This window comes from Macrobrachium rosenbergii, chromosome 50 (assembly GCF_040412425.1).
Source record: "Macrobrachium rosenbergii isolate ZJJX-2024 chromosome 50, ASM4041242v1, whole genome shotgun sequence".
NCBI lineage: Eukaryota > Metazoa > Arthropoda > Malacostraca > Decapoda > Palaemonidae > Macrobrachium > Macrobrachium rosenbergii.
Window position 1 is genome coordinate 19,420,023 of NC_089790.1, and position 27,079 is coordinate 19,447,101.

A 27,079-nucleotide genomic window follows, 5' to 3' on the forward strand; every position below is an offset into this window, starting at 1 on the left:
AGTACTCTCCAGCATGTCTCGTCATCAAAAGCATCGATTGATAAGGTGAGTGTATAACTAAATAGATATCCTGTGCAGAGCAGATCGGTGAGCTGCCATCTCTGTGGTTGTAAAAGCGGGGTGTGCCACAAACTTAGATGGTTCTCCCAGAGGGCCAGCGGCTCTGCACTCTGCCTCATTCTCTTCCATACATGAGAGGTTCTGAAGAGCCACATGGGAGGTCGACGGACCAAGAGTACTGACCTGACTGTCAATCCAAGTACTCTCCAACATGTCTCTTCACTGAAAGCATTGATTGATGTGGTGAGTGTATGACTAAACGGACATTTATGTGGAGCAGATTGGTGAGCTACCATCTGTGCAGTTGTCAAAAGGCGTGCAATAGAATTGAGCCCTCCTTCTCTAAATGATGTTAATCGGGCGAATTCAGGTGTTCAGGGAGTTTATTGCAATATGAAGTTTTCATAATAAAACTAATATCGTAATACTTTCTTGAACACCTGAATGATTCCCACCCTCCTTTCCCCACATCAATCTTGACCTTGAATAAAGCAATTGACGAAAGTGGGAGTGTCAGTGCACACCTGTGTCAGCGTTGCCAACCGTTTGTTGTGGTAGCTCAAGTGACAAGATTTTACCTGCAGCGTTGGTAATGCTGGCTGTTAAAATTCCCAATAGTGGGATTGGTAATTGAGAGTTGTTTGGGCTAGTGGGATTAAGGGCGAATTCAGGTGTTCAGGTAAGTGTTAAAATATTAGTTTTATTATGAAAACTTCATGTTGCTGTGACAGTTGTTGATAATGCGGCACCTGGTACGTATTCCATTTTGTGTACAGTATACCAGAAAATATTCTGTTAGGTTATTTATATATCCAGCTGTCCAACATGCAGTACAGTATTCTGTAATACCCAAGAAAAACTTTTTATGGTTAAAATTGATTTCATTGTAGGCAATTTAGTACAGTTTTGAAACAGCAGATAAGTTGAGATATTTTTTAAGGCAATTTATGGTGAAATGATGAGGAAATGAAGTTGGATATGCTGTCTGTGGATGGTAATTCATTTCATTTGTATCTTTTTGTCAGGTAAGGTATGTGGGCAGCAGTTCAACAGAATCCAGGTACTTCATACCCATGAAACAAAACATACGAATGATCGCCCTTTTCTTTGTGAGACCTGTGGTTGGTCTGGAAAGACAAAGAATGCGCTTATTACTCATGTTAAAATACACACAGGTGAGTGATTATGCCTTCCTTTTATGTTATTTGCATAATTTCTACATATATTTTGCAAGCACAGTAAAGCATCTGTTCCCGGTGACAATAAATTTTGTAGTGTTGGACTTGTACTATTTTTCAATAGGTTTTAATTTTAAATCATTGGAAATTATGTCGGATTTGAAACAACAGCATTATGAAAATATTAATTATGAAATAAATTATTTTTCCCTTTAGGAGATCTTCTGAAGTGCCAGTTTCCAAATTGCAAATATGAGACTGCCAAGAAGTCCCACCTCAAAGAACATATGCAAAGCCACTCAAAGAGCCGACCTTGTGTCTGTACTGTATGTGGAAACAACTTTATAACCAATAGCCATTTGAAACGACATATGAAGTTGCATCTCTCAGAGAAACCGTTCAAATGTCTTGAGTGTGATTATGCTACTATGAGACGTGACTACTTGAAGGTAGGTTGTTCAAGTGAGCTATTAAAGTAAAGTAGAACTCTTTGTTGCAAGGCATGAAATTGGCATTTTTTATTTTCATTGAATACGAAAACCTTTCAAGTAAGGGGTTTTCATGAAATTTATATGTAAATATGTTGGTTGGCAACTTTACAGAACAAAAATTTGTTTTATCACAATCCTATCTCTTCCACTAGTCCAAATTTGCTCCCTACAAATGTCCCAGACAATGTAAAGTTTTGCTTGTCAGACTGATAGGCAAAAGTAGCTGTATTACCTGCACCATTGGAACTTCAGGGACTGGTTACTTTTTTTTGCAAAATCTCCTAGATTATTTGACCCCCTTTTATTCAGGAACTGATTTCTCTGTTATATTTAATTTTCTTACATGGATTTTCTTAATAATCTCAAGCAATCCTGGTATCAGCCCTGATATTATCCACCATGATAGCTCATTGCTAAGGCTACAGAACCTGAATTTGACAGGCTTATGTACAGAAGTCACTAGCATCCTGGGACCATGAGCAAAGTTTACAAAATTGCCAATAAACTTTTCAGATAATTTTTCGAGTTATAATACTGCAGTACAGTATGTGTATTCAGACATTAAATTGCCTAAAAATAATTAAAAAATAGCCAACACTGAATTTTTATTATTTAAAACTAATTTGTTTCATCATAAACCCATTACATACTTGCAATTCCAATACAGTATATGTTATCCATCAGAAGAGGAAGAATCAGTTTAGGTAGGGTAGGTCCCCAGCAGTCTATGGTAGTTAACTGTATCATTCTCTATGTGTTTGTCAGCTAGTTAACATTCAGGATTTTTGTCTTGTCATTTTGTTATTCCTTCTTTAAATAGCATCTCCTCTGGCTAGGGGTTTTGCCATTGGTGATACTAATGATTTTTTTTAGCAAAGCAGTTTGAGCTATGCGAATTACCACAGGTCAGTTTCTGTCTCTGACAGTAGTTCAAGTAAGTTATTTTTTTTGTTTTCCAACGCTGTATTGTTTCCAAGTGTTTTATATTGATTTGATAGCTTTAATCTTTTTTACCCATTGGTTTTATATTTTTGTAATAATTTAAGAGATCATGTATAGCTTACAAGAGCAACTTTCTGTGTTAGCACATATTGGCTTGATTGTTGGTTATTTTACCAAGTTTTCTGTAGTTACCATCATATAAATGTTTTAAAGGAAAAGTGCAATGGTAAGCACTTCTCTTGAAAGTTTTCCAAGGTGCTTTTGTGGAAGATTAGCTATCTCATTTGCCATTGATTTTTTTTCCTTTGAGCTCTGGATTGCTTAGCCCATAAGTTCCATTGTCTCTTCAGGTACTCTTTTCTGTCTGTCAAATAATCAGCAGTTAAGGCACCGCCTGATCAAGTTGCTAATGAGGCTTTGTTGAAGTAATAGGTTCGTGGTGAAACAGAAGTAATTTTATGAAAAAACATTTCAATACAAACACATTACAGTACTTTTACAAGGAGTCCCAACCTCATAGGTACACTTTTCTGTTTCAACTGCATCAAACTACACACAAAATTATTCATTTAGACTGGTGGGAACCTCCAAGCTTGTGCCAGCTAACCTGGACCACCTGAGCTTGTATTGAACGGCTTATAGGATTAGTTCCTGATGCATGATAAGGCTGTGTAAAAGTTATGGCTTTTTATTGAACATTTAATTTTTCAGAGGTTGTATATTTAGCCATCATTAGTAAAGTTCACTTGAATGATTCTCCATCATGATTAAACAAACAATATACAGTATGTTATAATAATATTTCTTGTTAAAATATGTTATTGTGTTGATACTTTGGGTGCATATTTTTTGGTGTTGCTCCTTTTAGGTTGGTCTTTCTAGATCAGTTGAAGACATTTCAGTTTGAAAAAATGACACCCTTTAAGATATTTGAAAAAATGACACCCTTTAAGATAGAAAAAGGATTAAACCCTTTAAGATAGAAAAAGGATTAATCATTTACATGTAGTGTTATCACATCTGACATTGTAATTTTGTATATATATTCATTTTCTTACTTTTATTTTGCTAGACCCATGTAATGAAGAAACACACGAAGAAAGAGTCAGCGAAGGTAACTAGTACTCGGAAACGTGAAAAGAAGTCAAATAGCACAGTTTCAACATCTCAGACAGCAGAGGATGTTACACATGTCATTACAGCTCACATAGAATGTTCACAGGCGAGTTCATTTCCTTTTATTCAATTTTATAACTAAGTCACCAAATTTCTTTCGGTATGTTCGGAACTTGGTTTTCCATTTCAAAATTATTGTGAAAATAGAATGTGCAATTGTGTAAAAAAAAAAAAGAATCATAGAGATGTTACTCAAATAAATAAGAACCTTTTCCAGTGGAAGGAGCATCTTATTACTTTTAATTATATAACGAAGAAGGAAAGCAAAAGAAAAGTGTAAAGAACATGTTGCTGTTTCTTATAATTAAGCAGTAACTTTCTTAAATGGGTAGTCAGAGATTAAGAGTAAACAGTGGTATAAGTTTTAAGGAGGGGACTAGCTCATACACTCACAGGAGTTAGCTTTTTATCTCTTTTTTTATAAGGAATACCATGCCATATAATTTGAAATGTACAGCCCAAAATTGATTGCCTAAGTAAGGTATACCTTGCCATATAGTTGAAGGTATCCAGCCCAAAAATGAGAGACATTTTTTGAAGCTGGTTTGAACTCCAGCAGCTGGAATTATTGTTTGATGGTGTATACTGTCTTGACAGTGTTGTGCAACTTATCGAAGAATGGGATGCAGTCATTGTAAATGTGAACTATCGGAAGGCTCAAGTACAATTTGGGTATAAAATTAAAAGGTCACATTAAGGATTTTGGTCAGTTTTACTATAAATACAAAAATACAACAATCTGTGATATGGGAAAGTTAAAAAAAAATAGCTGTTAAATATGTGCTTGGTACACCACCAGCAGTGGAAATTAATAGTAAAAAAGCTGCTGATATTTAAATACACTATTGGCAAATACTCTCTCAAGCCCTTTCCATATGTATCAGACACCTTAGGATAAAACATAATTGATACAGAAGGAGCATTTATATCAGCTCTTGGCTTAGGCGACATTCTATATTGTATTATTGAACATGCTTCAGACTTTAAAATGTCTAATGTGTAACTGATATCTCTCCTGCCCAGCTTGGTTTGATGAGTATTTTTTCTACCATGGATATGTCAGTTTGAATGGAATCTTCTGTTCGCCAAGAACCCTTACTTTCAAGCATCACATTAATGAATTTTCAAAGAGATTTAACATTCTACAAGATCTTTTATAACTGAAATCTGTTTGGAGGACAGGCCGTTTTTATAAAAGGATATTCAAAACTATAGAGGAGGATGATTGATGCATTTGTTTGAAAAAGTTATATATTAGAAGAATTATTTTTTATATTAATAGCCCTATGTGGCTAAACTACCTTGTTACCAGATTTTCAGAATTTACATTGTGCAGATTTTCAGAATTTACATTACAATGTTTTAAGTTCCAATAATGTTTTTCATGACAAAGCTATAAGTCATCCTTTGTTAAAGACTACTAAAGAAGTTACCTGTCAAGAAAATCAAGAACCAAATACTCTACATGGATTTTTGTTTTATACACAATCGGATATTGTCAGTTTGGTCTTAAATATACAGTATATATTACTCTCAAAGGTATATATTTGTTTCACATACTGTGCAAAGAATTTTTTTGCCATTATTTTTGTAAACCTTAAGTACAATTCTTTTAGCAAGCACCCTGGAATATCATGGGTGTGTATATGCATTCAGTTACAGTAATTTCTTTCCTAACTATTTTTCATTTTATTGGCAGGCTGACATCTTCTCAGATTTGGAAAATACCAATGTTTCTTTGCAACCTCAACTTCCTGGAACTCCACCTCCAACAACACTCACAGAATATCCTCCAAGTCCCACTTACACTTTCCAGGCTCAGTCTGGTCCTGATGATACACTAATGATTGTACCAGATATGGGGCCTGTTTCGGAAAGCTTTGCCCAGCTGCCACAAGCTTCACCACTTCACAGAAATCTTTCATCTAGCCTTACCTACGATGAAAGTTATCACAGTCCACAGTACCAGACGTCACCATCCCATTTTGCTACTCTTTCTCCAACAAATGCTGCTCTGTCGTACACCAGTGGCCAGCAACAGGAGGAAAGCCCTTTGAATTTTGCAGCGTACATGAAGTACGATTAAATCATAAAATGCAGAGCTATAAATTCATGACAGCATTGCCTTTTTAAATGTTTGTATGTAGTGACAGCTATATCTTCATGTATCATGGACACATTTCAGTTAATAATATCAGGTTGGTAAGTATTTCTCACTAACAGTACTGTTTGTTTCCAAGGTAGAAAAGTTTTGCTAGGTGCTGCATATGAGAAAATGGCATTCCAGTATAACGTAATGGGTCAAAACATTTATTTTCAAATTTTGCATGAATTACTGTCACCATTCACATTACCGTATCAAGTTAATTTTGCTAGAACACAAATATACTTTTATAGAGTAGGCCTCAGAGTACATACTGTTTTTATATAAGTAACTTACCCAGTAATTACATAGCTATTAGTTTCTTTTAACTGGCAGCTCAAAATTTGAAATTGCAGGTCCACTAATTTGTCATGGTTATGGCGACGTGCCCTGCCCACTTTCGGGTGTAAGAGAAGGTACAACATAGCAAAGAGCTTCAATTTGTTTCTGCCGGCTGTGGTTGAAGGACTGTGGTTGGCAGCAGCTCAAATTTTGGAGTTTATACTTTGCTGGTTGTTTGACTTATCTTCAATTGGTGAAGTATTTAATTTCGTAGCCTTTTGGCATAATTAAGATAGTGTTAAGCGAATTTTGATCATCAATTGATGACTCTTTGCCCGTGTTTTGGACTTATATTAGACTTTTCTAGGATGTCTGACACTAGTATTAGGCGAATTTTGATCATTGATTGATGACTCTTTGCCCATTTTTTGGACTTGTATTAGACTTTTCTATTATGTCTGACACTAGTAGTGCTAGCATTAGATATTGCAGCAAAAGCTCTGCAATACTAGACTAACTAAAGAATCTTACGACTCGCACACTGTTTGTATTCCATGTAGGGGACAAACATGTTCAGTAGATTTACATTGTGAGGAGTTTAATGACTCGGATATTAAGAAGTGGAAGACTTTAGATGCACATCTCAAGAAACTAGCTAGAGATAGGAAGAGGAAAGCTATTGCTAGGGAATCTAGTAAAGCTTTAGTCAGGATTCACCCACTAAGTCAGATGCAATTGCACCTGTAATCTCTTCCGATCCCATTCCTTTTCCTCCACCTGTGCAACCCTCTCCTTTACCTGGCTCTCACGTTTCCGTTCGCCAGGCTGGAGTCGATAATAGACACTTGCCTTAAATTGATTGTGCAATCGATCGCTAAATTAGTGTCATCGGTAAAGTGCTTATGGATAAAAGTGAGTCAGAGAGCCTTGTGGCGCCCAGTGCAAGTGCAATGATAGCGGAGGAGGTGGCTGTTCGGCCCACTGATTCTCATAGGCCAAGGTCCCCCGACATACTCCCCAGCACCTGGAAGGAGCCAAACTGGCAGCCTAAGGGAGGTCGGTGGTGTCTGCCCCAGAGCAGTCGCCCCCTCGGTTCAGTCTGTTGATGAATCCCAGAGTGCAACCAAAGACCATTGGAAAGGCTTTCAAGTGAGTGCTCACTGTATGTCCTCCAGCTCCGAAGATTTTAGTCCCAGGCGTGCACAGCGCTATGTGGACAAGTCACACCTGCTAAAGCGGCGTGCAGTGGAGTTTGAGATTTCTCCCCCTGTTCCTTGTAAGAAGGGCAAGGATTCAGCACGCCCATCGTGTAGTCACTGGGATACCCCAGAACAATCCTCTTCTGCTTCTTCTGACGACAGTCGTAAATTGACGCCTAAGCGCCTTGTGGCACGGGAGCGCTCGTCGTCGAATAAAGGAGCTACTGCATCAGGAGTTGCACACCCAGCACCTTCATCTCTACAATTAGCACCAGCAACTAGCGTCGAAGCGCCCAAACTCCCGTTTACGGTTGAGTGCCCACTGGCGCCTGTCCACCAACAAGTTTCGCTACTGGCTCTCGTCTCCACAGCACCCCCTGAGCGCCCATTGGTGCCCGCTCCTCCACTGCTTCTTAGTAGTGTTGTCTCGGACATTTTCCCTCATCCCGTTGACCTGATTCAGAGCAAACTGGATAATATTCTCAGTTTGCTTCAGAAGGTTCCTCCTACAGCTCAGACGACAGCGGACTTAACGCTTTCTCCTGTCTCTTCTGAAGAAGAGGTTGTTCCAGAGCAAGATGCTCCTTCGTCGGTGTACTCTGCGCTGTTAAGGTTCCTGTTAGCAACTTATCCAAGCTTCTTTTCGCCAGCTACTCCCTCCGTTCCTGCTTCGACTTTCTTCATGGAAGCCCCCTCAGTTGGTTTTTCAAAATTACCGAATTTGGTTCTTTCCTCTTCAGCAAAGAAGGAACTGGATGAAGTAGAAGGGTGGTTTTCTGAGAAGAGGGAACAAAGCAAAGCAGTTTATTGTTTTCCTCCTTCCAAATTGTCTAGGTCGAGTTACAGGTTTTATGCGACCGGAGAAGCTCCTTCCCTGGGAGTCTCTGCCTTCTCTCAGGGAGACTTCTCCGGCCTTATCGACTCGACTAGGAGATCAGCTTTCTCCTCAGCCAAAATTTTTCTTGGCCTCGGAGCTTGCGCACCTTCTTAAAAATATTTTCAAGGTGTTCAAAGTGATGAGCTTCCTGGACTGGATGGTGGGCGCTCTGGCGCACAAACTTAGAGAGTGCTCTTTAGTACCTCAAGAGATCTCGTTGGATCTCTTGGGGGTACTTTTCCTGTATTGACAGAGGCGTTCACGATAGTACGCTGGAGTTAGCCAGTCTGTACGCCATGGGTATTCTTAAGAAGAGGGAGCTTTGGTGCTCCTTTACTTCAAAAGGTGTCACTCCATCTCAGAGATCGGCCCTCCTCTTCTTCCCCTTCGAGTATCTTTTTCCACGGGCTACAGTATTGAACATCGCCTCTGACCTGCAGGAAAGAACACTCAGGACCTGCTCACCCAATCTATGAGACTCCCCAAGGATTCTTCAGCTCTTCCTCCCAGATCTTCGTCTCCGCTAAAACCTACTCCCTTTCGGAGCTCCCGTTCTAGATCCCAGACTAGGACAAGAACTTATACCCGTTTCCCACAGCGTTCCATCAAGAAGTCTTCTTCAAAGTCTTGCTCCAAGAAATGAAAACATAAATCCTCCGTATTCAGATAGGAGCGCAGCTCCTTCACTTTTGGGAACGGTGGGAACAAAAGGGAACGGAATCTTGGATAGTGTCTGTCCTGACGGAGGGCTACACTATCCCCTTTTTGAACAAACCTCTAATCTGCAAGCCTGTCGAATTGACAGCTTATTCTCCAGGCTCAGAGAGATTTGCTGCTCTCTTGCTAGAGGTGGAGTCCCTTGTTCAGAAAGAGGCTATATAGCTAGTAGAGGACATTCATTCTTTGGGATTCTACAACCATCTCTTTGTGGTGCCCAAGTCATCGGGGGGGCTGAAGACCCGTTTTAGACGTAAGTGCTCTAAATGCCTTTGTCAAAAGGACATCATTCAAGATGGAAACAAACCATTCGATCCTTGCATCCATTTGCCAGGGAGAATGGATGGCGTCCATCAACATGCAGGACGCGTACTTTCACATTCCAGTACATCCATCTTCGAGAAAGTACCTCAGGTTTATGTTTCAGGACAAGGTGTTCCAATTTCGGGCTCTCTGCTTCGGCCTCTCAACAGCGCTGCAAGTGTTCACCAGAATATTGACTCCCCTAGCAAAATGGCTTCATTTGATGGGGATAAAGATCTCCTTATATCTAGACAACTGGCTACTACGTTCCCGCTCCAAAGCGCAATGTACGGAGGACATTCACACGACTCTTCTCTTGGCTCAAGAATTGGGCCTTCTCACCAATCGAGACAAGTCCTTCCTGATGCCTTCTCAGGAGATTCCTTATTTAGGGATAACAATCACTTCTCGGGATTTTCGGGTTTTTCCAGTCCCGAAGAGAATAGAAAGGTGTCTCGGCCAATCAGTGGATGAGTCTTCTAGGTACCCTCTCATCCATGGAATAATTCGTCACTCTGGGAAGACTTCACCTGAGACCTCTCCCGTTCTTCCTCAGAGCAAGCTGGAACAGGAAAAAGTCTCTGGGCTCGTTCGTGTTCCCGATAACAACGGAATTCCAGGAAGAGACTATCAGAAGGGAAATCTCTTCATCCTCTGAACCCCAGCCTTGAGTTCTTTTCGGATGCGTCGAACCTAGGTTGGGGAGCTCAAGGAGGATCTTCATTGGTGGAATTCCAGGAAGAGACTATCAGAAGGGAAATCTCTTCATCCTCTGAACCCCAACCTAGAGTTCTTTTCAGACGCATCGAACCTAGGTTGGGGAGCTCTTTTGGGATTAAAAGAAGTGTCAGGAACCTGGTTCCAGGAACAGCGAAACTGGCACATCAACATAAAGGAATTACTGGTGATATTTCTGGGCCTGCAGTGCTTCACTTCAGAAATATGGGGAGGACAGTAGCAGTGCATTCAGACAACACAACGGCTCTGGCATACATCCAGAAACAAGGAGGAACCCACTCTTTCTCCCTGTATGAAACAACAAGGGACCTTCTTCTTTGGTTGCACCAGAACGAAACTCAAGTGACAACGCGTTTCATTCAGGGGAGACTAAACATTCTCGCGGACGAATTGAGTCGTCAAAGACATTCTTTCCACAGAATGGACATTAGACCCATTGGTTTGTCTGGATCTGTGGAAGCTCTGGGGGAAACCAATGATAGATTTGTTTGCGTCTTCCAGAAATCACCGACTTCCTCTCTTCTGCTCACCAGTTCCAGATCCCTTGGCATGGGTGACCGATGCAATGTTGCAGGATTGGTCCAACAAAGATCTGTATGCCTTTCCCCCATTCGGTTTAATGAGGCAAGTCATCAACAAATTCCGGTCTCATCAAAACCTATCCACGATATTGATAGCTCCCTTCTGGCCAACAAAAGAGTGGTTCCCGGATCGACTAGACCTTCTTGTGGACTTCCCGAGACTGCTGCCACAGAAGTATCAACTTCTCAGGCAACCTCACTTCCGTCGGTTCCACCAAAACCTGTCTTCTCTGGCCCTAACAGGGTTCAAACTGTTAGGCGACTGCTCCGAAAGAAGGGTTTTTCAAGAGCGGGTGCAGATGCAATTGCAAAGTGTAGAAGACAGTCTTCAGATAATGTCTACCAGGCAAAATGGTCCATCTTCAGGTCCTGGTGCAGACAAAATAACAGACAAAATAACATGTCCTCTTCTAAGACCTCTGTAGCAGAAATAGCTGACTTTCTTCTGTTCCTACGCTCCGCTAAAGGACTTTCCACCTCTACCATTAAAGGATACAGAGCTATGCTTAGCTCAGTTTTCCACCATAAAGGGATGGACTTATTGTTGAACCAGGATTTTGTCCGACCTTATTAAGTCCTTTGACACCGCAAAGCTTAAAGAAAAACATTTGCTGTCCTGGAACTTAGACATGGTCCTTAAGTGGCTTTCCAGTTCATGTTTTGAGCCCATGCAATCTATCTCTTTAAGGGATCTTACCAGGAAAACTCTTTTTCTGGTTGCCTTGGTCACTGCTAAGAGGTCCAGCGAAATCCATGCTTTAGACAGAAACATAGGATTTTCTCAGGGGAATGCAGTTTGCTTCTATTCCCTACACTTTCTGGCTAAGAACAAATCGCCATCGAATCCATGGCCTCGTTCTTTTATGATCAAGAACTTGTCCAAGATAGTGGTCCGTCTTAAGAAGAAAGAACTCCCTGTCCAGTAAGGGCCCTTAAGTTTTATCTTCACAGAACGAAGGACATTCATGGTACTTCAAGAAACCTTTGGTGTTCTGTGTAATATCCCTCTAGACCCCTGTCTAAGAATACCCTGGCATTTTTCCTGAGGAATCTGATTTCCGAAGCACATTCCATGGTGAAAGAAGACTCTAATCTTTAAAGGTAAAACCCCATGAGATAAGAGCAGTCGCTGTCTTTGGCGTTTAAGCGCAATCTATCCCTTACATCATTTGTACAAGTGACGTTTTGGAAGTGCAAGTTGGTGTCTGCATCGCATTATTCAAGGGATATCGAGACGACTTACGATCAATGGAGTACCTTGGGTCCGTTTTATGTGGCTGGAGTGGTGTTGGGGAAGGAAACGTAGAAAGCAATGTCCTGTCTTTAATCTCTTCGCCTTGCTTAGGGTGTTGAGTTTTGGGGAACCTGGGAGTATGTACTTGGAGTACCCTCCAGTCTTTTGGTTTTATGGTTGGGTATTGGTGTTTTTAATTTGATTCTTGGTGGTTATGGTGACTATTTACTCTGGTTATTTTGTGTGGTACTGCGCCCTGGGCAGGGGCATCTTGTTGTACTTTGCTAGCCCTTGGAATTTAGTCCATTGCTACAAAGCACCCATTATAGTAGTAGGCCCTCAAGGCTTTACCGCCTCGCCTCTACTGGATAAGATGAGCACCAACCAGAGGCAGTATCTTCCTGTAGCAGCTCTCTTATCAGGTAAGGTTCAACAACTTTGATTCAGTGTTTGCAAATCTTCCTGTAGCAGCTCTCTTATCAGGTAAGGTTCAACAACTTTGATTCAGTGTTAGCAAATTTCTATTCTCAAACTCATTACTGTTAATAATGTTTTGGGGTAGATATGTCCAACATTCCTACCTCCATTCAGTGTGGGAATCAGCTATGTAATTACTGGGTAAGTTACTTATAAAAAATGACATTTTTATAATAAAAGTTTTATATATGCTAACCCAGTATATACAGGCAGTCCTTGGTTAACGGCGGGCTTGGTTAACAGTGATCCGGTTTTATGGTGCTTGTCTAGTGACGAAAATCAGTAATTTTTGGCGCCAAAAATCGCCAATTTCCGCTTATCAGCGCCAATAGTTGGGTATTGGCACTGATACATACTTAACAGAGGCGCCGATAACTGAAAATCGGCACTTTTCAGCGCCGATAACCCCTGAAAATCGCCAAAAAGGCACCGAAAATCGCTGATTTTCGTTTAGCGGTAATTTTCGGTTTTCATCACACCCTTAGAAACGGAACCCCGCCAATAACCGGGGACTGCCTGTATAAACAAATTGAAGCTTTTTGCTATGTTGTACCTTCTCTTACACCTGAAAGTGGGCGGGGCACGTCGCCATAACCATAACAAACTAGCAGACCCGCAATTTCGAAATTTTGAGCTGCCGGTTAAAAGAAACTAATAACTATGTAATTACTGGGTAAGTATATATAAAACTTTATTTTATCATAAAAATGTCATATTTTGATAACATAATCCCTATAATGCCCTCAGTTTGAATGAGATTATTCAAAAACAATTTTGTGTAATCAGGTTAGTAGCAAATTCTAAAACTGACTCTTGACAATTCTTTTTTTTTCCACAACAAGCACATTTATTTGGAACAGATAAGGGATTAACCTTGCAAAGATATTTGTATGTCCAAATGGCAAATGTCATAAAAGTGAGATGCCTGGTTTTATCACGAACCTTTGTAGTACTGCAGTAGTAACTGAAGAGAGTATATTTAAGGAAATTTAAATTACAGTGTGGTGCTAAATGATGTACCATTTTTAAATGTTTGGATACTTTTTATACTGTAATTTAGTGCCAAAGAATTTCTGTGTAATATGGCTGTGATTTATCAGTTTTGTATTAATAAATGTATATTTATAAACATAGGAATCAAACAAATGTTTTATTACAGAAAATACATTTTTACAAACCTGTCGGTTATATGTTACCTTATTCTGTGGATGAGAAAATTCCACTCAGTCACACCTACTTGCACTGGCCAAGGTTGAGAGGCCCTTACTCCAAAAACTCAGTATGCATACTGTACAGATGTCAAAATATGGAGGAATGGCATAATCATGGAACTGATTTTTATGTTTGACAATGTTTTGCAGTACTGTGACTGCCTGTTCTGACATACAGTTACACTACATATATAAATCCAATTACACTTTATTTTACAAGACATCTCAGAGTTTGTGAGCACATGAATGCCATATGAACAAAGAGTGACACTTTTGTTTCTTAAAAATTACTTTTAAGATAAATTTAACAATGCACCGCAAGTACATTTCATTACATAACTGTATTGTATACAGTATATAAATACAGCACTATATTTTTATCAACATTCAGTATAATCCACTCTATGCATATTCATAGAGCTTAAATTACTGTATAAGTACTGTTCCACATCCTGTAACTAATGTAAGTATGCCTTCTGCTATTTACGTAATTTTGGAGCTTTCTGAGTTTTCCACCTCTGGCAAGTATATTAGCACAAAAATATTATGGTTTGTATTCAATGAACATCAATGAACTTAATCTAGCTGAGAAATGATTATGCCACTATTTTGTGTGTTTATATGAAAGGTTCATGGAATCTACATCTAAAACCTTAAGTCAACCAAGTTCCAAGAGTTAAATACTTATTCTATGTTCCGTAGCATGTATATTATAATCATACACAGGAACATTAAAACCCTGAGCAAAATTGCAGTTGCTGACAAGTGATTCTTAAATTATTCCAGACACATCTTCGTATTAAAACAACAAAACCTTAGTATAAAATGCTCTAATCATGGGTAACTGGGTTTCTTGCTTACCTCTTCAAATAACTTTGCTATCTCCAGGGCTTCTGTATTAAGGCCAACATTCTCCATATTTGTCAGCAGTGTCACAACAACACCTCTAGGAGGTGGACCATCAATGTGGCCATCTTCACTTTGTGTAGGTAAAATCAGAAGCACACTACTAGCTCCCACTGCTCCTCCAGTGTGTGAGGCATAAGGTCGTACTTCACGACAAAACTTCAGGTTTTCTTTTCCTTCCACAGCTCCCCATCCCCACCCATATCCACCATCACGATCCCAACCCATTTTGGTACCAGCCACTGGTGTCCACAGATGTTTCATGGTAGATGACGTGAGATATCCCCTTTCAGGAGCTTGACCTACAAAACAAAAGAATCCTGTAACACTAATACTGCATGATACACAAATAGCACATATGACGTCTAAAAACTAAAGCTAAAGTTCTGTAACTTCCTCTGAAAAAATCCTTTTCTTTTCTAAATTTACTACCAATCTTAATGAATTTCTACCTCAGAATTTAAAGGCATAATGAATTCAGTAATTCTAAAACTCAAATTTTTTAGATAAACTTAATAATGGCACTTCTATTTACACCATCAAAATGATGAATCTTAACAACAGCAATACTTGTAAGGAACTGCACAAAAGATGTCTGAATGTTATTAAATATTGGTTGTTACAGTTTCCAAACCCACCGTAATGCTCATGAACTGCTTACTTAATTCACATGGTGAAATGAAAAGGAACAATAGGACTGGGTCGAAGAAATTGAATATTGTAGTAAAATTTGTTGGTGACAAGTGAAAATGCTTGGTGTTCAATACTTCAAAAATATAACCTAAGTCACACTGTAATACTTGAGTAAAGTCTTCGCAACAATGTAAAACAAATTTATGGAATTCCTGCAAATATTTTTTATTTCTTGAATACAAACCTACTATATTACTTACACTAAGTGACTGGAAACATGACAGGTAGCTGAATGATTCAGATATTTTGTGGATTAAACAGAAAAGCTGAGTAACTCTCTTCTGTGAGTATCCCCAATACTTGAGGTGTTATATTTATAATGTCACTAAAATTATTTTCAGATTCTGACAAGCAGAAGGAACATAAAGATCCAATCATTGGCAATGGGAGGTTATTTTCAGTAAAACAGAGGTTCATACTGGTGAAACTTATGTTTTGATATTTTATATGTGTACTTACTGTTGACAAACCACTTGTTTTCCCCACTCTGTGTGCAACCTGTATGACATGTAATATTAACCCCTTCGCCACCGGCCTGTTGCACTGCCGATAACGCTTGCATACCGCATGAGACCCCCGTCGACCGCGAGTATATCAGTCATCATTTGCTCCCACTAAACTTTCTGTTATTCATATTTTTCGTTTATATTCTTATGTGAAAACATTGTGTATATATCAATGAATATTTTTATCACACTGGCTATATATATATATATATATATATATATATATATATATATATATATATATATATATATATATATATATATATACATATATATATATATATATATATACATATATATATATATATATATATATATATATATATATATATAATATAATATATATAATATAATATATATATATATATATATATATAATATATATATATATATATATATATATATATATATATATATATATATATATATATATATATATATATATATATATATATATATATATATATATATATATATATATGAGGAATATTTAGTGGAAAAAGTAATTGCAGCAATAGAAACAGCTATAAAGTGGTAGAAATAGTAGTAAAGTAATAGAAATAAAGTAGCAGAAAAAGTAGTAAGTATTAGTAAAATTGTAATAGTAGTAATAGCAGTATATACTAGTTTTCTTACGGAAAGTTAGTCTAGGTTCATACGGAAACAGCGTATACATCAATGAATGTTTATGGCATTGGTAATAATAATAATAATAAAAAAATTCAACAGTAATACCACTACCACCACAACTTGTAGCAGAAAAAATAATGATAAAAAAAATTGCATGTTAGTGTAAAAAAAAATGAAAGAAATTTTCAAAAAACATAGTACGTATGTAACACCAAAAATATATCCTCTGCTGTGCTTGGGTTGGAAGGGTTGATTATTACTGCCTCGAAGACCCAGCCCTTGAGGCTTCGGAACCTCAGGAATTTCAGCAAGCAAAGAAATCTTGCTCGAGACATCACTTCTTTACAAAAGATCCTTGGACCCCCTACCATGGCATCTCGTGACCAATACATATACATACGGGGCATTTTATTCACCCCATTATCATCAGCAAGCGCTGAAAAACATACATCTCATCATGAGTGACAGCCCTCCACAGAAGTCCATTTACCTTCTGCTTTCCTGTTGACCGAAAATACTCCTCTGCCCGAGTATTCATCCATTCACACAGTCTGTCAATAACATCATCACAAAAAAAGAAACAAAATGCATCTCGTGGGCAGGTGAAGTCTGGTGTGCAAACAGAGATCCCATTGTCACCCTCCGTGAAATCAGGGGGTGGGTCTGGGCGCACACCACAAAATGGATCTGTTATGAACAGCCAGCCTTCATCGACAATGGGTTCAATGTCTTCTAAATACTCGGTGTCACTGTCATCCTCTAAGCAACTATCACCACTATCACTAAAATCAGCTGACAGATCTGGCAGGTATTCAGACCCAGAATCTGAAATACTATCATTCGACATCATGATACTGAAAAATAAAAAAACCCCTGTAAAATAACTGCAATCAAAAGGGAAAAAAGTTTAGCATTCGAATCCAAATGGTTTACTCACAAGATCGTGACAATGTTTCATACATAACAGCTTGAGGCACACTGGCATGTGCTGCTGGATGATACCCCTTATAATATCCCATATGAATATGACGTCACAACGACCATCGGACACTCATTGGCTAGAATGAATAGTGGGTGGAGCTTCTGCACCTCTCTCATACACAATACTACGCCTGAAACCCATCCAAGCTGAAGAAAACAGCTTTGCTTTTCGAGGAGGGATGAAAGACGTATAGGCGTACGTCACGGTCTTTTATTACTGTACCGTAAAAGACGTACATGCGTACGTCCTGGTGGCTTAGGGGTTAAGGAATCTGCAAGGCTGGAGATACTAACTTCATGGGTTATGAACCACCCCAGTAGTAAAATACTAGATATTTTTGAAAGTAGTAAAATATGAATCATTACTGTCTACAAAGAACAAAATGTAGCTTTATTGTACTTGGATTAAGTTAGCAAGTGTACAATGAGGAAGAGTTGTGGAGAGAGGGCAAACAATGGTGGAGCTTGCTAACCACCTGCCTATCCACAGTTGTAAGTCTTATTAAGAATGTATACATGAATCAATGTATTTGTACACAAAGATAAAATTGTTATAAGTGGTAAAAAAAGGATCAATTCCTAACTAATACACAGGTTTTGACATAGGAAAAACCTGCTTTTGGTAGTTGCTGTTGAGTCCTTAAGGAGTTACCTTCCATGGTCTACCAGAGCTCCATGGTGACCAAACTAATATCAAAGAATTCTCTTCTAGCTGGTCTTTTTGGCCAGGTATTGTGTCGTAATGATTAACATTATAACACGTGATGGAATATATATTGGACTCAAAGATAAGAGGACACTTTCCCTTATCTTCAGCCAAGCTGAACCCAATTTTTCCAATGTCAAAAGAACCTGCAAGAAAAAGTGACTATTGTGGGGGACTTCAGAGCCCAGATTTGCAAATAGAGAGCTGGATTCTCCTCTTTTGAGCATTTCTGGAAAAGGAGCTGATGTATCTAAGGGCAGTCGTAAAGTGATGGGTTTTCAGTACCAAAGTAATGCAAACAGTACGACGCATTATTGTACATATCACTAACCAGTTCAGATAAAGCTCGATCCCATCTTAATTCCATTAAAGCAAAATAAAGCGAAATAATGGAATGAGAAAAAAAAGTAACATGGATAAAAGTCTGATAATTGTTAACTGGCAAGGTTAGTAATACTGTATGTTAAACTAACCTGTACAGATATGCTAAACTTTGCTGCAACATGAACAGAGAAAAACTAACCTTCCACATTTTGTGCACATTCTTGTTGGCTTGAGTACAACATGGCATTCCCAAACCTTGTTAAGTCTTCAGCTGTAGACAAAAATCCTCCACCAGCCCATTTATACGAATTATCAACATAAGGGGCATTCTCCAACCTCCCAGATGCATCACGCCTGTAATAACTGAAAATACATTCAAAAATTTACATTTACATCATTATCATTTTAAATTATGTTTTCCATCTTGTCCAAGACTTCATTTATACCCTTTTTCATGATTTTCTGAGTCTTACTACTGGTTTTTCATCTTGCCACTTCATAGCTACTACACAGTACTCCTGACTACCTATTCATCATCCCTTCTCATCACGGCAAAATCTGTACCACCTCAGTCTTAGAGACCAGTCTCTTATCCAACCTCTGGACTTCACATCCCTCAGCAAATTGTTCATTTGCCATATAGCCTTCTTTGCTCTTCTTTCTAAGTGACCATGCCTCTGCTGCCAGAGAATTACAAGGATTATATAGGCATCACCGATATTTATTCTGGTTACAAATGGGATTTGTATTGCTATTTACCAGTAGTCCAGCAATATCTTTTCACTGCAGCCAGGATCTTCCTACATTTTTTTTTGTTTACCTACCCTCTCACTGTTATCGTAATCCAGTATGTTACTGAGGTAACAGGAATGTTCTACCTTTGCAAACACTGCCTTTGCAGTGCAAAAGAGTTTCCCCTTCCTCACTCTTTGCCCTGTTTTCTCTCACACATTTTAAAGTGGAAAACATCCCTTACCCCATTAACATTTTGCTATCCTTAGCATTTCCTGTGACAAGATTTGCAATATTCAATGCACAGTATTGCATGCACACATACTACTTTCCTTCTTACTTTTCTGTTAACAACAAGTCATTTAAATATAGCACCTCTTATGGCCCTCCTTTGCAGTTTCCTCTATTATAATAAACAATACAGGACTCAATGTTGATCTTAAAATACCTCAGGTATATCTGCTACAACACAATGGTAACATCACTCCCCTAGGCTTTAGTATCATTATTATTATGGTACTATACAACTGAGTTATTGTCCTCAATTAAGGAGTTTCTGGGATGTCTTCATGTTAGGTACAAAAATTTAAAATGAAGACAACATATTAAAATGAGGGAATAGACTATTTCAATCTTTTTAATAAAAACATAATAACACACTAACTGTAAAACAGTAATCTACTTATCATTACCTTGCTCTGTTGTAAATGATTCTTGAAGGGTCATCTAGGTAAGTAAAACGAAGACCAAGATCATGAAAAAGGCCCTGAATGGCCTGTGTAAATGGCTTACCAACCACACTTTCGACTACTGCACTAACAACCGTCCAACCATGAGTTGTGTAAAGGAAGTCAGTACCTGAAACAGATGACTGGAAGAATAAGAAAATGAAAACAGAAGACAATGATTACAAACTGAAATACTGTTCATATAACCTTTCTGGTTTATAGTCAGTCCTATTGCTGCATGAATTTACCATACCTGGCTTTATAATTACTAGAACTGTGCTAATGTCCTTTCCAGGTATAAGCCAGAAAACATCACTTCCAGGATGGATGGCTTATAGCAGTCCAGGGGAACTAAATGAAATGAATCCTCAGCAGAATCTCTTGATGTAAACCCAGATGAAAGTCCCTACTGTTACATGATTCAGAAATGAAAGTCAAATCAAAAGTTAAAGGAACCTTGATTAGGCAGGCAAATTCTATATGGGAGTCACTTAGGCCTAACATCATGAAATTAATTTGTGCATAAAAATTCTAGGTTCTACGACAAGAAGGTATGGTATGGTAATTGACAAAGGGGTTTATATACAGAGAGAGAGAGAGAGAGAGAGAGAGAGAGAGAGAGAGAGAGAGAGAGAGAGAGAGAGAGAGAGAGAGAGAGAACCAAAACAGCCTTCATACCATAAAATATGCTAATACATATAATGTACTGTATCTGAAGTACAAAGAGAGAGCTCAAATATAGTAAGACAGCATAACATAATTAACTAATCTTCACTTGATCATCTGAACGGACTAATATACATGAAAGTGAACCACGATTACTTAGTACCCCTCTTACTGCGAAAGTAAGTACACATACTAGGCATCATTTTCACACAAATATGAATTATTTATTTTGTGTTACCATCCATAAACCTGAGAAATACAAGTAGGAAATAAAGGGTCCAGTCTTAAGCTCTGAATGCTAAAAGAATGTCATTACATTTCCATTCCTTTAAACTAAGGGTTTAAAACATGGTGAAAGATTCGTAATAAATACCTGGCTTGAAGAAAAGCTCATCATCCATGAAAATCTTCATGGAATCTTCTGTGCCGGTAAATTTTACACGAAAGTGGTATTCTTCGAGACTGAATTCGCTTTTTTCTTTTTTCTTAGGTTTATCTGCAATTCTGTTCAAATGTTGCCTTAACTGCATTTTCTTCTTCTTCAAAATTCCTCCAATGCCCTGATTTTTGCCTGCAGTCTTCTCCTCCGATGTTTTTTCAGAATTCTCTCTCTCTTCTTTAGAACCTTGAACTTCTTGGGGAAGCGATTGATTATCTTCTGCTTTTTCCAAGTCATCTTGAACTTTAATTTCACTGCTGTGCTCGGTCTTTCCTTCTTCAGCTTTTTCTTTGTGCTTTTTTTCATTTTGCTTGTTACTGCTCTTTGCTGATTTCCCTCTTTTCTCTTCTTCCTGTATCTCTTTCAGTTGGTAATGCCGAATACCTGATTTATGACTGATAAGCTGTCGAGTTGTGATAGTTACCTAGGAAAAATGAGCATACAAGAGGTAACACTGTAGCTTGACTCTTCTGGATTTATGCCTGAAATATTGACTTGAAATGCCTCAACATTTGACAGAGTAACACCTCAACTTAAAGGACTTTGATCATGCACTGACATCAAAGGAAAAAATACATTTACGTACTCTTAGCTAAATGATCTTACCTCCTCTCCATCTACTGTTTTTGTGGGAAAATATGGTACATATTTTTGCACTGGAGCATCAAGGTCCACTTTGCCTTCTTCCCATAATTTAGCTAATAAAGTCATTGTTATTGGCTTGCTAATGCTCGCAATTCTCATAACTGTCTTTGAAGTACAAGGAACATAATTTTCAACATCAGCAAAGCCAAAACCTGTCCAATACATAGAAAAAATTAATAGTTACATCAGTACACAATTATGACACTGGAATGGAGGCAGACTAACCTGAATTAATAAAATTTGGCAATTCAAAAGATAGGAAGGACCCAGCCATGATTCTCAGATATTAATCTGGTACCAACTCAATATCCACTTTTAACCTTTCTAAACAGCTGTAATAAAAATATATTGTACACCTAAACTGCAGACTAAATGAGCTTCACTTTTGAAAAAATTAAAAGGAAAATTCATGGCTTACCTCTGGCCCAAACAGTCTCGCCATTTACAGATACTGAAACAGCAATGCCTGGGGCTCCCACCTGATCCATTTTACGGCTCAATAACACAACTGCCTTGCGTTTTGCCTCCTCCAAATCTGCAGCTGTACTGAGATCAAGATTCCGCACTTCCTCTATTGTCAGATTAGGTTTTCTATCAGCACTATGGTGCACAAATTCATTCTTTTCATCACTTTCACTTTTCTTTTTTTGACAGAGGGCTTTAACAGCACCAAAAGCAGCTGATCCCAATAAAATACTGAATACAATGAGTCCACGAGTCCAAATGGTACTACGGTAATTGTTTCTTTCATAATGATGACCTTCTACAATGGGAATCTTTTGTTGTAAATGAGTGCCTTGAAATGAATTCAAGTTTTGCTTCCTAGTGTAAATGGGAAGGCATGTCAATGGGGTCCTGAAAAATAAGGAAAATTTTCAAAACTTATTTTACACTTTTTACGTGCAAAACATTGCCTTACATAGTCTATGTTTCAAATACATTTATTGAAGGATTTGATCCACTACAAGGTGGGAGGCATCAGCATGTAGGCTAACTTGAACAGTGAGATGTCTGTGCCCAATCAGAGGGATGAGATAATGAGAGGCCCTTGACATGTGGCAATGGTTCGTATATATGAAGCAAAAATTTTTAAAAACTTTCATCTATTCATATATGAAAATCACTGTAACATATAGTCTATAGGCTACAAAACTCTAAATGAGTTAGTGAACTATCAACAGCAGGTACCTACACAAAATATGTGTATTGCCCTTGTCAAATACTACTGGTTCAGCTATTACCATTTAGCTTACTGATACTGCATGCACTAAAATATGGGGCAAAAATAAATTCAACAAAACTGTTATCTTACCTTGAAACCCTTTTATACTGCAGACTATATTTCTTTGCTATTATGGTATTTAACCTAACTGGAAGGGAGTACATCTTGCTAGAAAGAAAGAAAAAAGTATATGCATATTTAGTGTACATCAGTGTGAGTGGGATACAAAAATATAGAAAAAAAAATTGGTTCAATATACAAAAATATAGAAAAAAAAAAAAGGTTTGATAACAAAGTACACAGTTTCACACAAACTCATTGCTCATATAGAGCTCTGATTCAGTCCCAAGGTCCATCTACTCTATTCTTATATCTTTTGGAATAAAGAAGCATAAAGACTAAAAGTGTCAGTTCACTCATATGCACTCAGAACCTTGATAGTCAGTAATTATCCTCCTCATTGTTTCATGTAAAAAGATGTGACACAGCCAGAACAAAGGGATGGGAGTTGGCATCTCATATAAGAATGATGGATTAATATGAAAAACTGTTGTTTTAAGCACAGTACATCGTCAACCACTGTTCCAAAAAGCACAGCCCCACCCCTTTGTGTATAATAACTATGGTATATATGGATATGTCATTCAATTTATACTTGCATTCTGGATGGTATACTCTCAATGTTCCTCTTGAGTGCTTTGGAAGCAAAGCAAGCCTTAATCTCATGCTGGGTCACTCTAACCTAGCTAGTCTCATCTTCTAAAACTGATGTATTCATCTGAGAAAAGGCAGCAAACAGCCTCTCATCTTAACAGGTTCTCCCATGGGATAGCATATAAATTCTGTTTTTTTATACAAATAAATACTATCATCTTGTATTTATGAGCATTCTTCAGTATGAACCAGAAAACACTTTCTAGGTTACACTGAAGAATGCTCAGATGACAGTATTTACTGTATTTCCATAAAAAAAACCTGCTGCAGGTGAACTGTTGATCCTGCAGAATGTAAACACATTCATGGGCATACTTATGGACCACTGAGTCAATTTTGGCTACACTGGAGGGCTTGTGCAAAGGTGAGCAAATGTCATCATCTCCCTGTGGTGAAGGATGACTAGCATGCAAAGAGTTCTTAGATTTCTAGTGTGAGGATCTCTTCTGGAACTTCTTCATACGGCAGGAAGCTAAGTCTCACTCTTCTCTCCTAAGATGGCCAATTGCAATGTCGAGGCAGGCAGACAACAAAGCATAGGAGTACCAGCTACATGAAGAAATATGAGGGCTTCTTCTTTAGAAATGATGTCAGTAAAAGAAGGACTGACAGGGTTGAGCTCCTGTGTAGGAACAGCAGAAGCATCACCAATGGACCCCTTTGCCAAAGCTAGTCGGTCCAGGAATGAAGAGAATGATGAGTTATCTAGACTACCAAGGGATGGTTGCATCACCTTAAGGTACTGCAGACCGTCTCTTGACATACCTAGAGCAGGATAAGACGGGGGTGCCGCACTGTGGGAGACAGCTGCACGCAAACCTGGTGGCATCACAGTTGGAAGCTACATGCCGAGATTCCTTCTACACACGTACCACATCCTGCAACAAGCCAGGGCAGAAGAAGCAGAAGAGATAGGGGCATCAGGCATAAAAGAACAGCAAGGGTCAGCATTGTCCGAGGATAGTGTCCCCTCCAGGGAATGCTTTTTGGCCTTCATGCATGTCTTCCCATAATGCTTCCACTGAGAATGTGATCATCCTTCACACTCATAACAAAGCAAATCAGGCATGCAGATACTACCCCTGCAAACTGAATGAAAATAGAGGATTTATAGGAAGGGCAACATAAAGCACTGGCACACACTATCTCCCCAGTGAAATATTTTGTTTGTTCAGAAGTCATAACCTTGAACAGCATCCATACTAATATTCAGTTGTAGTCAACAAACATAAACCAGAGGGATGCATGAAAAAAAGGGCTTCAATGTAAGTCAGTGGACAACATGGCAGAACCATCTCCGCCATCACCAAGAATACCCACATAAATGCAATAGTCGGTGTTTTTGTAGGAACAAACAAATATTCCTGTGGTGTCTGTGAATCAGTTTGTTAGTTATAACTAGAATCAAACATCTTTGATGATAATCTAATCTTCTCTCTCAGGCTAATACTTAAGCAATCTGGAAATCCAGAACCTCTGTATAGCACATCATGGGAAGATGATGTGAATACCAATTTCTTAGGAATTATCATAAGTAAAATTTGGTTAGAAAGAGGTAGGTTAAGATACATTTCAAAATTCTGTATTTTTCTGTATGACCCATGGAACTCTAGGGCAGGTTAGGGGGTTCCAGGAGGTTAGGTTAGGCTGTATATCTGTTAAAATAGGCTTTTAAACGTGTATTTCTCTTTTTATAACAATTCTGACGGCGATTTTCTCATGGAAATCCTCAGACCTGCATTTGGGAGAATTTCAACCTAGACCATAACATATTGTGGATATCCGTGAAAATTCTAAATAAAACTCTTGACAAACATGAAAATACACCAAAAACCATATTTCAAGATTTTCAATTTAAAGTTCCACTGCAAATATTAAGCTAGGCCTATATCTTACGGGCTTCATTCTCGATTCAGCCTAATAGGCCTATATCACGAGCAAGCACACAGGTTCATGGTACAAGCCCACAGGTAGGTTGACTGGTTTTAAATTGGCGGAATTTGTGCCAATTAACTGAACAAGGGTACAAGAGGTCTAATGTGGACATCTGGACTTTAATATATGAAATGGCGGCCGGTCACTGAAGATGTGAAGGCCTAAACACAACAGGCCTAGATATATTAGCTATGGACCTGCATTTAGGTTAAAAAAAAAGTTGTAAATCTAGTTTAAAGACGCAACAGGTGATAATAGGATGCGATTCGTTAATAAAAATAATGTGGGATGACAGTGTCAAGGCAAGATTATTCACACAAATACACAGGCCTATCGACTAGGATAGAAAACATGGGATTAGAGATAAACAAGACTAGACCAACACGCAGAAATACGCTGGTTTATCTACATAACAATGGTACTATTGTCAGCCATTCTTACCTCGAGTTGCTAGAAACGCTGAGGGAAAGTCATTCATACGTAAGTGTACACAGATACGTAACAAACAGAGACACCCAGTGAGAAGACAAAGGAGAGCTTCGCAAGCACGCAGGCACACAAAGAAAGCGCTTGTTCCGAGGAGTGGAAAAATGGCAGCGTATCTGGCACTCTACCTGTAGCCGCTCCAGGTCGGCCTCAAACTGACCTTTGTTAGATCTATGACAGTGGGAGGAGCAACAAGTGATTTAGCATTTCTTAATACCCGTTTTTATAATTATACTGTATACATTTTACAGTATTTTTCTGATATCTATAACGTATGCGAAACTATACATTTACATAAATGATTTTTATGAAGTAAAGGCTTTTTCTGGAGTGAGCCCATAAGAAATGCTTTGTTTACAAATTGCTTCCGGTGAACTTGTCATTTTACCTGTGACATTGAAATTTATCTAATATGCCCAAGTGATGCGGGAGTTCAGCCGAGATTATCATTAAAGTGACTGACGTCTTTCAATTAATAATCAAAACTGACAATTCTTTCGGAATTTTAAAGCTGAGACTTAAATTCAGCCTAGACCTCCTAGGCTACCTGTACCGAGTCCTGTCAAAGAGCAAGTCAGAGCTTAACAAATCGAGTTTTTGCGGTGGAAATTTTGGATTTGGCAGTCGGGAGTCATTTACGGCATCCAAAATTTATTGTAAGTAACCAAATAATGCTTGGTTTTCGTTATATGTGTCTTGTGTCACTGTGTAGACGTATCCTACTCCAAGTCAACTGTCATCAATCATATCTCACTGGCCTTAAAAGTATCCTGTAGCCACTGTGATACAGTAGCGTAAGTTTGGCTCGACTGTATTTGCACATTGCAGTCCTGTTGTGATCCTTTTTCGAGTTCTCAAAGCTTACATAAGAGCATGGAACTTTAGGCTATCCCTCTAGGCTTCCTGAGGCCTAGGCTAGGCTATTTGGTCAGTTCCCACTCTGCTGAAGGCTCCCGGCAAGTTCCACGTGCTTAGGCCTGTAGGCAGTTTTAGAATAATTTGAGTTGTCGGTAATTCTAAGCCGGCTGTCCACGGTGAGCTAGACTATGGCAGTTGACGTTATCCTATGTTATTTTACTTGCTTTACAAGAATTTAAAGTAATATTTTGTCGGCCGGCTGTAACTAAGCTGTCATTGACCTTTGAAGACTATGCAGC

At 38.5% G+C, this 27,079-nt stretch overlaps 2 protein-coding genes across 2 annotated transcripts in view; one reads left to right on the forward strand and one right to left on the reverse strand.

Moving 5' to 3' along the window:
- Positions 1-6,619, forward strand: part of LOC136832718 (uncharacterized) — a 38,204-nt gene extending 31,585 nt beyond the window's left edge. The window contains exons 11-14 of the mRNA XM_067094223.1: positions 1,086-1,235; positions 1,455-1,687; positions 3,744-3,893; positions 5,547-6,619. Of these exons, the coding sequence (XP_066950324.1) occupies positions 1,086-1,235; positions 1,455-1,687; positions 3,744-3,893; positions 5,547-5,933 (920 nt within the window). The 3' untranslated portion in view covers positions 5,934-6,619. The remainder of the gene's footprint in view (positions 1-1,085; positions 1,236-1,454; positions 1,688-3,743; positions 3,894-5,546) is intronic.
- Positions 6,620-13,532: 6,913 nt separating this feature from the next.
- LOC136832722 (serine beta-lactamase-like protein LACTB, mitochondrial) lies at positions 13,533-26,098 on the reverse strand. Its single transcript, XM_067094226.1, has 8 exons — positions 26,051-26,098; positions 22,878-22,955; positions 21,984-22,420; positions 21,527-21,717; positions 20,855-21,344; positions 19,780-19,945; positions 18,555-18,718; positions 13,533-14,817 (listed from the first exon to the last, which is right to left on the reverse strand). The coding sequence occupies exons 2-8, from the start codon at positions 22,949-22,951 to the stop codon at positions 14,444-14,446; spliced, it is 1,896 nt and encodes a 631-aa protein (XP_066950327.1). The 5' UTR covers positions 22,952-22,955; positions 26,051-26,098; the 3' UTR covers positions 13,533-14,443.
- Between the last annotated feature and the right edge of the window lie 981 nt (positions 26,099-27,079).

Coding starts and splice junctions, on each gene's coding strand:
- LOC136832722 (XM_067094226.1), bottom strand. CDS start 22,951: ATGTACTCCCTTCCAGTTAGGTTAAATACCATAATAGCAAAGAAATAT. Junction 22,421..22,877: donor CAGTATAAAAGGGTTTCAAG/GTAAGATAACAG, acceptor CTTATTTTTCAG/GACCCCATTGACATGCCTTC. Junction 14,818..18,554: donor ATGTGCACAAAATGTGGAAG/GTTAGTTTTTCT, acceptor TTTGTTTTGTAG/GTCAAGCTCCTGAAAGGGGA.